The sequence below is a fragment of the Amblyraja radiata genome, chromosome 9 (assembly GCF_010909765.2).
Source record: "Amblyraja radiata isolate CabotCenter1 chromosome 9, sAmbRad1.1.pri, whole genome shotgun sequence".
Classification (NCBI taxonomy): Eukaryota; Metazoa; Chordata; class Chondrichthyes; order Rajiformes; family Rajidae; genus Amblyraja; species Amblyraja radiata.
This window is the reverse complement of record NC_045964.1, coordinates 14470746-14482795: the sequence shown is the minus strand read 5'-3', so window position 1 is coordinate 14482795 and position 12050 is coordinate 14470746. Positions and strand designations below refer to the sequence as shown.

Genomic DNA, 12050 nt, shown 5'->3' with positions numbered 1-12050 from the left:
AAAATCTTAAGGCAGATAGATTCTGGCTTGCACTGAATGTCCCTTGAACCACTTTCACCTGTGCTTGATTAGTTAAAGTGCATTTGCTTAAATTATGCTGAGCTTGCTCATTAAACAATGAAAGAGTGGAAATAAATCATTTGCTTCCTATTGGATTAATTCAGAAACAAGTAATGAGCACATTTGCAGACTGTGTCATTGATGGAGGGACTACCAGAGTTCATTGTTGCAGTATTGAGAGAAGTACTTGGTTGTCACTTACACTTTCTACTTGAACAAACATAGTTTGCTATTGATTAATTCTATTTTATTTCTGGTTTTTTTCCCCCAGCCTCGGGTGGTGGCAGGGTTCAGAGGCACGGTGCGCTATGCATCAATCAATGCACATAAAAACAGGGTAAGTAATGATCCTTTACTGAAAGGTTAATATGTGCAAAACATACATTTGTTGACAAAGTTATGAACACAAATAGTGGCAGCTTTCCATGATCAACAACGAGATTCCCTAATGACTAAAACTAGTAGTATTTGCGGCAAATGAAAATGACAAGAAACTCATTTAATGGTCACCTTTTTCAATTTTGAATATTCTGAGGGAAATATGATATATATGTCGGAATAGAATGTAACTTGGAGGTGTTTCTGTTCCCAAGATGTTATTCTTGGCCAAATGGCAAAGATTGCTGAAATAAGGCGCTGTAACTAATCTTAGAACGTGTACCCTGCATAGTGCATATTCTGACATTACAATATACCAGGGGATGGGGTGGTCATTTTTGGGGGTTTGTGAGTGCATTAAAAGCATAAGCAAATGAAAGTGAATGTTAATCACACAAGATTGCCCACAACTGGATGGAGAGGATCTTTTTGAGTGTCGGTGAAGATGCGCACCTTTATGTGGATGCTGAATATTTCACTACACCTGGCCAAATTCATTCTTGGAGTGTGGAGGCCCTTGCCCTGACTGGTATTTAATAACCTTACTACGGGTGCTTATCTGTACGGAGTTTGTATGTTCTCCCCGTGACCTACGTGGGTTTTCTCTGAGATTTTCGGTTTCCTCCCACACTCCAAAGATGTACAGGTTTGTAGTTTAATTGGCTTGGTATAAATATATATTATCCTTGGTGTGTGTAGGGCAGTGTTAATGTGCGAGGATTAGTATTTTAAATTTCAAGATCTGGATGATTATTTTCGTAAGCTTTGATCTGCCTGTCCCGCTCCAGGTTTAAACAGAGCGCTGTCGGTTTAACGCGTGGGAATTTTAACGAAGATCTGTCGGCTCCAGCGCTATGGGTTCTAAATATAGCGCTACCGGCTGAAGCGCTATGGGCTTTACACATAGCGCTATGGCCACAGTGCTATGGGTCACAGACTGTTCGGGAAAATTCTCGTATAACAATGAGTCTTTGGGATTTTCTTTCTCACTGGAAGATGAGCCTTTGCTTATTTTTCAGGCAGTGGTAGAATTCTGGATAAGCCTAGTGGTGAAAGGTTACCAGTGGGATTGCAGTTACATTGAGATTGGCCTTGATTTTACAGAACGGTGGGTGGGCTAAAGGGGAAGAGGGAGAAGGAGAGAGGGAGGGATGTAGAGAGGGAGAGGATGGAGAGGAGAGAGAGGGAGAAGGAGGGATGGAGAGGGAGGGAATAAGAGAGGGTGTGAGAAAAAAAGGGAGGGAGAGAGAGAGGAAGGGAGGGAGAGAGGAAGGAGAGGGAGTGAGGAAGAGAGGGAGAGGGGCTTCCAAAATGGCTTCCACATCATCATCTGGTGCTGAAAGCAGGAAGCAGCCATTCAAACAGCAGTATACAAAGATATGGCAATGAACACTCTCAAGTAAGGTGCGTAGAAGACATGTCAATTGGTAGCAGTTATGCATTCTTGTACTCTCACATGGGTATGACCGCACATTAAAAAAACGAAATGGAACCGCGTAAAAATACAGATTTCCTCAGCAAAATACTGATTTTCAGGTACTAGAATACTGAAATGCACTGACAAAACTTGGCAGTTCTGGAGTAGCAGTCATTAATCAATAAACATTAATCAAGCCTCTGTCTTGCTCTTGTAGTTATTGATTTTATCTGACTTTTTCATTTAAACTTCTTACAAATGAGATCCTCAATGTGAACAATAGGGCATGATTAGCACCACCACAGAATGGCTGTGATGTTTTCGATAAAATCATTTTTGAGGATGCAAGCCATTTCATAAATATTTTGTCCATGAAGTAAATGTGTTAAATATGCATCGGCTTCAGATGGACAAAGATAATGTGGAAACAAAAACAACAAAGCATTCATGATATCAGAGAATGAAAGAAATGATACTTAGATTTTATTCATTTTATTCTTTGCAATCCTACCAGCAAATACATTCACTCCAGTCATTTTTTAGCATTGGAAAGGAATTGTTACTTCCAGGACACTAACATATTCCATTGTTATCAATGCCTATTCCTTTTTCCATGATATCCTTGGAATCATGGGAGATGCAGCAATGGTTAATATTACTCCTTCACAAAATCCAGCATGCTAAAAAAACCTGAAATTACTGGTATGTCCTTTCAATTTGGTGTAGTGGATTTACAGCACAGCATGATCTCCTCTACGCTGGAGATGCTAAACTTGGTTTGGACAACCAAATTGCAGAACAAACATCCTCAGTCTGCCAATAAGGCCCTGAGTTTCCATTTGGCCATCACTTTAACTCTCCATCCCACTGTTTTTCTGACCTCTGTCATCAACCTCCTATTCTTTTACATTGAAATTTAAAACAAGTTTGAGAAACATCAGCTCCACATTGGAGCAGTTGGAACTCAACACTTCAAACACGAGCATTGTCAGCAATGTCTTATTTTCAGATTTCTGTCAGCTACACTATTTATCTATTATAATTGCATTTGATCTGCTCTGGATTAATAATCTATTAAAATGTATGGGATTAATAATGACTTAATTTTATAGATTTGGAACTGGTTTACTGATAGAAGACAGAGCGTTGTGGGGGAAGGACAATATTCAGGCTTGAGGTCTGTGACCAGTAGAGTTCAGCAGAGATTTGTGCTGGGATCACTGCTGTTGCTGTCAAAGTATACAGTGGGATATAGATCAGCTACAGAATAGAGGGAGAAATGGCAGCTGGAGTTTAATCTGAACAAATGTGAGGTGTTGTACTTTGGTGTACAGAGGAGAACATTTTGTTGTTCACCATTGATGTACAGAAGGATCTTGGGGTGCAAGTCTATAGGGCCCTGAAAGTGGCAATGCAAGTAGATAGAATGGTAAATAAAGCATGTGATAGGTTTGCTTTCATAGATCAGGGCATTGAGAATAAGAGTCAGGAAATCATGATGCAACGATACAGGATTTTGGTTAGGCCACATTTGGAATATTGTGTGCAGTTTTAGTTGCCCTATTACAGGACAGATGTGAAGGCTTTGAAAAGCTCAGGTCCTCTAGTCCTGCAATGTCCTCGTAAATCTTCTCTGCACCCTTTCCAGCTTGACAATATCTTTCCTGTAACTTGGTGACCCTTAGCTGAATACAATACATTTAGTGGCCTCAGCAACGTCTTGTATAACTGTAACATGACCTCCCAACTTCTATACTCAATACTCTGACTGATGAAGGCCAATGTGCTGAAAGCCTTATTTGATCACCCTATCTACCTGTCACGCCACTTTCAAGGAACTATGTACCTGCACTCTTAGATCCCTCTGCTCTACCACACTCCGCAGAGCCCGACCATTCACTGTGTAGATCCTGCCCGTTGGACTTCCTATAATGCATTACCTCACATGTCTCTCTATTAAATTCTTTGTATTAAAGGGCCTAGTACCATTACTTATCTTGGGATCATTTGACTTTCTGTACTGGATCCCCTGCTTCAGATTCTGCCTGTAAGCAGAGAGTAGGACAACCAGGTGATCAAATTTACCTTTTGGCAAAATCTCCTAATTATCCCATGATAGATCTATTTTCTTTTCAAACTGAAACAACTCTGTTTCATTCTCTGTCGCCACTGAGTGTTTTCAGTGACTTGTGCTTAGTCTGCCAAGGCCTAAAGGATCGCCCTGTTGCTAACCATTTTAACTCTTCAATTATTTTGTCTCACGCCTTCTGTCTTTTTGTATCAGTCCTATGTCCACCATCTGCCTATCAATCTATTATCTGTCAGGCTTAGTCCTGCCCCTCCTCCCTTCCAGCTTTCTTCTCTCTTCAATGTCAATCATTGCAACATGTATGCAGAGTTGTATAGATTTACTGATAAGTAAAAAATGTTAAGCTTTAAAATACGTTATGAACTGTGTTTCACTAGTTGCACCAACTGCCTTAATTGGAATTCAAAAATTACAAGAATATCCTAAATGGAGAAATATAAGTAGTTGTCAACTTTAGAGAGTTTTCTGCTTTATAGTACTAAATTAAACATTACCCAGCAAAGAAATATAATTATTTTCATGTGAAGACTATAAACTTGAGTCAGGCGTGCAGTGAAATGCTTTTTTTTTGCTTATACATTTTGCACCTATTTTTACAATTCCTCACTTAAAATTACTGTGAATTTGGACAGATATTTGGAGAACTATGCAGAAGTATGGATTACATATGCTCAGTGAACGACTGATGGCACATTATTAAATGTGAAGAAACCATCACAGCAAATATCTATTAAAACTATTAATAGCAAGCATCAGATCGACTGAAGTACCATTCCATCAACATACAAGTTTATCTTCTGAGAGTAGAAGCAAGGAACTGCAGATGCTGGTTTACAAAAAAAGACGCAAAGTGTTGGAGTAACTCGGCAGTGTCTCTGGAGAACATGGATAGACGACATTTCAGATTTGGACCATTCATCACCTGTCCATGTTATCCAGGGATGCTGCCTGATCCACTGAATACCTCGTGCACTTTGCGGTTTTTTTTTGGTCTTGTGAATTGGCTCGCTACTTGGTATTAATGTACTTAGTAAATCTGATCCCAAAAATCATCTGCTGCCAGAAAGTTTTAACTTCTCATTAAAGATGCTGCTTTACAAAATGTGAATAGTTTTGTATAATTGCTGGGAATAATAAAGTCCTTCACTTTTGTTAAGATGCAAAATATCCCTCTGCTCTTTCTGTGTTTACAAACCTGTTACATGTGAAGGCAGAAAGATTGTTCCATGACAGCTAATTTTCATGATTTTTTTAAGACTATATACTATAACATTAGTGCATTGTTAATTAAATGGGTCAAAAACAATGCTTTTATGATCAGAAAAATCATTGATCTGGTATTAATAACTTTTTTGATCTTTGAAAATGGTTGAAGACTATTACTCAATAAAGTTTATTTTGTAGCACAAATCAGGTTAAATGATTTAAACAGTAACCATAGGATATAGATGCTAAGAAATTTAACATCAAACTAACAATGTCTCTTTTGACTTTTAAAAAAAAAGGGAAGTTCATTAACAAAATAAGGATGAACGAGCTATTTGCTAAATGTTATAATTAAATTAACTGAGTACCAAACTTGGTAATCTATATTTTAAAAAAAATATTTTATTTTTCTAGTTTGACCCAACTTTTGTGGTGCATGCTCAATGCAGCTTGTCCCACTGGTTAACCTTGGGTATTCTATGTTGCCTGATGCATTTATGCATCTATGACAGTGCGGCATGCTTGCCTAGACACTCAAATTGCGAGTAAGTTGCTGTGGAAGACGAAAAGGTGCAGTTCTCCAAAACGTTAACAATTGTCAGTGAAAGTAATGATCTGTTGATAGTCGTTTTGAACACCAATGTAAGAGCAGTATGGTGCTCCTTCAACAGACAGAATCTCAGTGCATTTCATGTAATTGGAATGCCACCTTTATATTTATTTTGCTTAGGAAGTCATTCAGAAAGCATTGCCACTGTATTAGCATTCAACTCGTAGTCCACATATTACATAATTATACTGTGTTATTTCCTCTGTCTTTGACAATCTGACAGTATTTCGCTTTTTAAAAAACAGGAAATGGGCCGACATGATGACCTCTGGTCCTTATTTTATATGTTGGTGGAGTTTGTCGTGGGGCAGCTACCATGGAGGAAGATAAAAGATAAGGTACTCTTGAAATAATAAGCTGAAATTTGTATCCGAAATGTACTACAAGACTAGACTATTATTTCCATTTGGTTAATTATCCACGTGATCAATATGGAAATAAAAACTCTGCCACGTCAATGGATGTTGGGCAGAATATTATTGTGAGCAATTTTATGCAACCTTTTGCACTGGATATTTACTGCTAGGCCTGTGTGAACTGCTGTGTCTTTCATCATTAGAAGCCCATTCATTACTTAAGTTTATTTATATATTTATGAGGCAGATATTGCAATTGAGTCCAGCAGAAATATCAAAGGTGCACAAGCTGATATTGGATTATGTAAGCTTTGTTCTGTAATCCTTTGTTAATTCAGACAACTCTGCAAATGAATATTAACTGAAATGGTTGTCTTGGTACTTCTCGGCTGACACAGTTAACTCGGCACCAGGTGGAGATTAAAACTCAACTCCACATTCAACTGAAAAACAGTTGCATTCTGCGGATGTGTTTTTATATTGCAGAACCTGGGATCCAGTCTCGCCCTCCGCTGACTTTTCTCAAGAATATAGGCTTAGTTTGTTTCATCCTTTAATGATATGTATACCCTCACATCTTTCGTAGCCTTCTCTGCACTAACTCTAGTATCCTTTATATTATATGGTGACCAGAACTATCGGAGTACATTAGGTATAGTCTAACCATGGTTCAATACAAGTTTAGTATAACCTTTTTTTCAATTCAAACCCTCTGGAAATAAATCCTAGTAGTTGCTTTGTTTGTTTTCCTCCAATGGCCTTGCTAACCTGCAATGTAACTTAGATTTGTACTCCAAGATCCAAGTTATCCTCTACCGCATCCGGCCTTCCACATTTCACCTGTTCTTCCTGCCAAAATTTATTGCTTCACATTTATCTGTGCTAAAATTAGCTAATTATATGCCCATTGTGCAAATTTATTAATGTCTTCTAACTTGTTGCAGTATCCATTTCCACAATCACTAGGTTTGGTATAAACCATTTTCTTTTCTGAACTTGCAGCTGACGGAAGCATAAAATGGAAATAAATATATTCTAAAATTGATTAATTTTGTATGTTTTCTATGCAAAAGAAAATAATTTGCAAGAAAGGATCCTATTGAATTTGCTTTTTAAAGTTGTTTGACGGTCACTTAGTTACAGTAGCATTTGAGTGTAAAGGCTTAGCTTTAGGCATGAAATGAAGATGGAACAAAATATTGGATTTCAGGATGCTGAACTTTGAAGAGATGGAATATTACATGTAAAGTAAGAAAGGAAGAATATTTTAATAAATGAGAATTTTGGGGATATTAATTCTATATTAGATTATCATTGTATTGCAGGAAAACATCAAGTATTAATTATGTGAAGTTAACATGCCAGAGACGAAGAGAGATAGAAAATAATAGATCCGAATTTGTATATATCCAGTATATTTGCTCATGCAAATCGCACACATTTTACAGTCCTGCAGCTTCATGCTGTGGTCTTGCAAAGTAGTACCCGTGATGACTGGCTTTAGGCAGCACACTACTGTCAAAGACCTTTAAACAAATTTGAGGACAATCTGATTTAAAACCGCTCAAAATGATTGAATTTTTGTTTTGAAATAGCTTTTAAAGAAATTCAAAATGTATATATGCTAGAAATAAGTTAGAAACGTGGAGTAAATGAAAGGACAGAAGACCACGTGCACTTACTGTTCCTATAAATGTAGCCGTCCTATTCAAACTACACAGGTCAGCCATCCCTCGTCCAACATTGAAGAATGAAATGTAATTTATGTTAGGCTGCTCAGCTCATGATATTTCTGCTCCATGCTTGGATTCATTGTTGAGACCACCTGTTGGTGGGTAGTTTGAAGTAGCAGCACCTGACCTCCAAATTGCTCCTAACTTATGTACTTGATCCACATGTACAGAAGACTGGAGCGGGTCATCCGTTGGTTAGAAAACTATGTTCTGGGCCATTATGTTTAGATGCACACATGATGGTGATGTGGAACATGTCAACCATTGGACAGTAGGAATGAGGAAAGTGTTAGTCACTGGGAAGTGATGTGAATGTGGGATGTATCAGTTCAGTTTAGTTTATTGTCACATGTACCAAGGTACAGTGAAAAGCTTTTGTTGCGAGCTAACTAGCCAGGAAGATAGTGGTTCAGGACTGCTCTCTAGTTGTGGTAGGATGATACTGTTGCCTGATAACAGCTGGTAAGAAACCGTCCCTGATAATCTGGAGGAGTGTGTTTTCGGTCACTGAGATGTGTCAGTCACTGGGCAGTGATGGGAATGAGGAATGTGGGATGTTGAACACGTCAGTTACTGGACAGTGAATGTTGAACGTGTCAGTTGCTGGATGGGAATGTGGGACGTGTCAGTCACTGGGCAGTGATAGGGATGTAAAACATGTCAGTCATTGGACAGTGGAAATGTGGAAAGTATTAGACCATGGATAGTGGGAATGAGGAAAGTCAGTCATTGGACAGTGATGGAATGTGAGATGTGTCCGTCCTAAGAATTGGTTGGATGGGATGGCATTGCGAAGGTCAATAAGGCACTGATCCGAAAAGTGTGTTAGGCTGCATCCTGGAGGTGAGAAATTGTGAACCTTGGGTGGCAGCTTCAGATATCATAGGCTCACATCATGGATTCATTATCCTCCAATTTAATGTGATCCAATTGGAGCAGTCTAAAAAAAAATACAATTCCTTAAATTATGTAATCTCTGAAATTTGAAACAACTGCTTCACGTTTATATTGGAGAGACAGTGGAGCGGTCCTCATCACTAGTGACTCAGGTGCTGTCTATGTGGAGTTTGAAAATTCTCCGACTCCATGGATTTGCTCTGGTTTCCTTCAACCACCCAAAGATATGCAGGTTTTCAGTGTAAATTGCTTCCAGTGCACAGGTAAAGATAGAATCTGAACATAGTTGATGAGACTCTGCACAGAGTAAAATGGGATTGCTGGCTGGTGTGGACTGATTGGACATGTCTCTCTCCTGTTTAACTATGATGTGATATGAAATTAAGGAAAATTCTCCATGCTTTGACATTGATCAAAAAATACATCCGAACTTGTATTTTGATTCTATATTAGAATCAATAGATTGATTTCATCGTCACCATGTAAACTATAATTTCAGGATGGTTGCAACCCCTTCCATATTTCTATAGAACAGAATTATCTATTGAATTCTTGACAGGTCTCAGTATAAACCTGATCAATCCCATTCCCTCACTTGGTTTTCTGTGACCGATTCTCTCTCACATGCCCATCAACTTGTGGAAGTAAGAACTGCCGGTGCTGGTTTACACCGAAGACAGGCACAAAATGCTGGAGTAACTCAGAGGGTCAGGCAGCATCTCTGGAGAAAAGGAATAGGTGATGTTTGGGTTGAGACCCCTCATCAGACTTTTTTTTGGGGGGGAGAAGGTAAAACCAGGCTGTGTGGGCTGGGGGGTGACTAGGTTGGGGGCAGTGAAGGGCAGACAGCCAGAAGTGATAAGATCAGAGATGGTCTGTGAGACACTGGTGCTCATCTGTGGGGTCATGTCCAGGGGTAAGTAGGAGGAGGTTTCCGAAAGTTGGCGTCTGATGAAGGGACTCGACCCAAAACTTCACCTATTCCTTTTCTCCAGAGATACTGCCTGACCCCCTGAGTTACTCCAGCATTTCCTGCCCATCAACTTGTTTCTTCTATCACTCTTATTGGGGGGGGGGGGGGTAAATTACAGTGGTCACCTAAGTGATGCACCAGCACATCTTTTGGAACCAGCACATCTTTGGGATGTAAGAAGAAGCCAGCATACCGTGGTAGCCCACAGGAGAACATGCAAACCTCACACAGATAGTTTATGATTGAAGCTAGGCTGCTGGAACTGTGAAGCAGCAGCCCTACCCGCTGTGCAAAAGATGTAAAATTTAAACCAAGCCTATTCTAATTCATGTTTCTAACAAAAATAATATACATTGTTACGTTAGAAGCAACCCCTTCAGCACACCATATCCACGTAGATCATCATTTACCTATCTAGAGTAATTCTGTTTACAACATTTGACCTAAATGCTCCCAGGCCTTGGTTAATGGTTCATCTAGATACTTATTATGAGAGTACCTGCTTCCACCATCTCCTCGGGCAGTGCATTCCAGGTTCCAATCATTTCCAGAGTTGTTCTTCAGATCCTCTTCAGCATCTTGCCCTTTACCCTAAACTTGTATCTCTTTTTTAGGTACCTCTGCTGTGAGGAAAACTTTTCTTGCCATCTATCCTATCTTTGTACCTCATTTTATACAACTATCTGGTCCCTCCTTTGCTCCAAGAAAAACAAAGCCAACCTAACATGTGCTCTTAGTTGACATCAGGAAGATTAGTGTGCTCTGCCCAGATCTAGGCTTATGCTCGAGATATGAATCTCTATATGCAAGAGTGCCCACTGCAAATGGGTCATGTGTTTTATGACAATTAGCTGATACGCCGTAAAGAAAGACTAAAGTGAAGGATTCTAACATATGTAAGAATTGTTATTACTTGTGTGTTATGAAGTAAATTACCAGTAATTAGTTGAAGTATGGCTGGACAAGTTTAAACGTATTAATCTTGATGTTGCTTATTTGAACGTTTAAGGTCTAAACATGTTTTTTGTATTCTGTTCTTATAGGAACAAGTAGGTCTAATAAAAGAAAAATATGATCACCGTCTTATGTTGAAGCACCTCCCGCAAGAGTTTTCGGTATTTCTGGAACATGTTCTTTGCTTAGATTATTTCACAAAACCAGATTATCAGGTGAATATGCTACAGTATAATATGTGTGAGAGAATCTTGTACAGATCATTGCAACTCTGGGTGGAGAGTAGATTTTGCAACAGACATCTCCCACTTTACTAAAAGATGGCATAAGGGCAGTTTGGCTATCTGCATTTATCTTCATCATATCAAAAAGATGCTTGCTTTGTTCTAAGGCCAGCTGAAATTAGCAACTGAGTAAAGTTAATAAATTGGAGACACAAGGAACTACAGATGCTGGAATCCTGCACAGAACACTGATTGCTGGAATAATGGCGGCTCTGGCAGCATCTCTTGAGGACATGGATGGAAAATGTTTCTATTCTAGACCAACCTCGAACATTTCCTATCCATGTCCTCCAGAGATACAGCGAGAGCTGCTGTTCTTGAGGAAGGGTCCAGACTTGAAACGTTAACTAACCATTTCCTCCAGAGATGCTGCCTTACCTTCTTAACTCATCTCCTGTAATGTTTGGGACAAAGACCCATCATTTATTTATTTGCCTCGGAACTCCACAATTTGAGATTTGTTATAGAAAAAATCACACGTGGTTAAAGTACACATTGTCAGATTTTAATGAAGGCCATTTTTATACATTTTGGTTTCACCATGTAGAAATTACAGCTGTATCTGTGTCATAGTCTATTTCAGGGCACCATAATGTTTGGGACACAGCAATATCATGTAAATGAAAGTAGTCATGTTTAGTATTTTGTTGCATATCCTTTGCATGCAATGACTGCTTGAAGTTTGTGATTCATGGACATCACCAGTTGCTGTGTGTCTTCTCTTCCAGGCCTATATTGCAGCCATCTTTAGCTTATGCTTGTTTTGGGGGCTACTCCCCTTCAGTTTTCTCTTCAGCAAATAAAAGACATGCTCAATTAGGTTCAGATCAGGTGATTGACTTGGCCCCTCAAGAATTGACCGTTTTTTAGCTTTGAAAAACGAATTTGTTGCTTTAGCAGTATGTTTGGGATCATTGTCTTGCTGTAGAATGAACTGCCGGCCAATGAGTTGTGAGGCATTTGTTTGAAAGTGAGCAGATAGGATGTGTTTATACACTTCAGAATTCATTATGCTACTACCATCAGCAGTTGCATCATCAATGTAGATAAGTGAGCCAGTGCTTTCAACAGCCATAAATGCCCAGGCAATAAC

General features: G+C 39.1%; 1 protein-coding gene across 4 annotated transcripts in view; it reads left to right on the top strand.

The window, feature by feature from the left end:
• The window catches only part of ttbk2 (tau tubulin kinase 2), a 202463-nt gene that overhangs the window by 120549 nt on the left and 69864 nt on the right, over positions 1–12050 (top strand). For all 4 annotated transcript variants that reach the window (XM_033026748.1, XM_033026749.1, XM_033026746.1 and 1 more), the window contains exons 7-9: positions 332–397; positions 6006–6098; positions 10763–10888. In XM_033026748.1, the coding sequence (XP_032882639.1) occupies positions 332–397; positions 6006–6098; positions 10763–10888 (285 nt within the window). The remainder of the gene's footprint in view (positions 1–331; positions 398–6005; positions 6099–10762; positions 10889–12050) is intronic.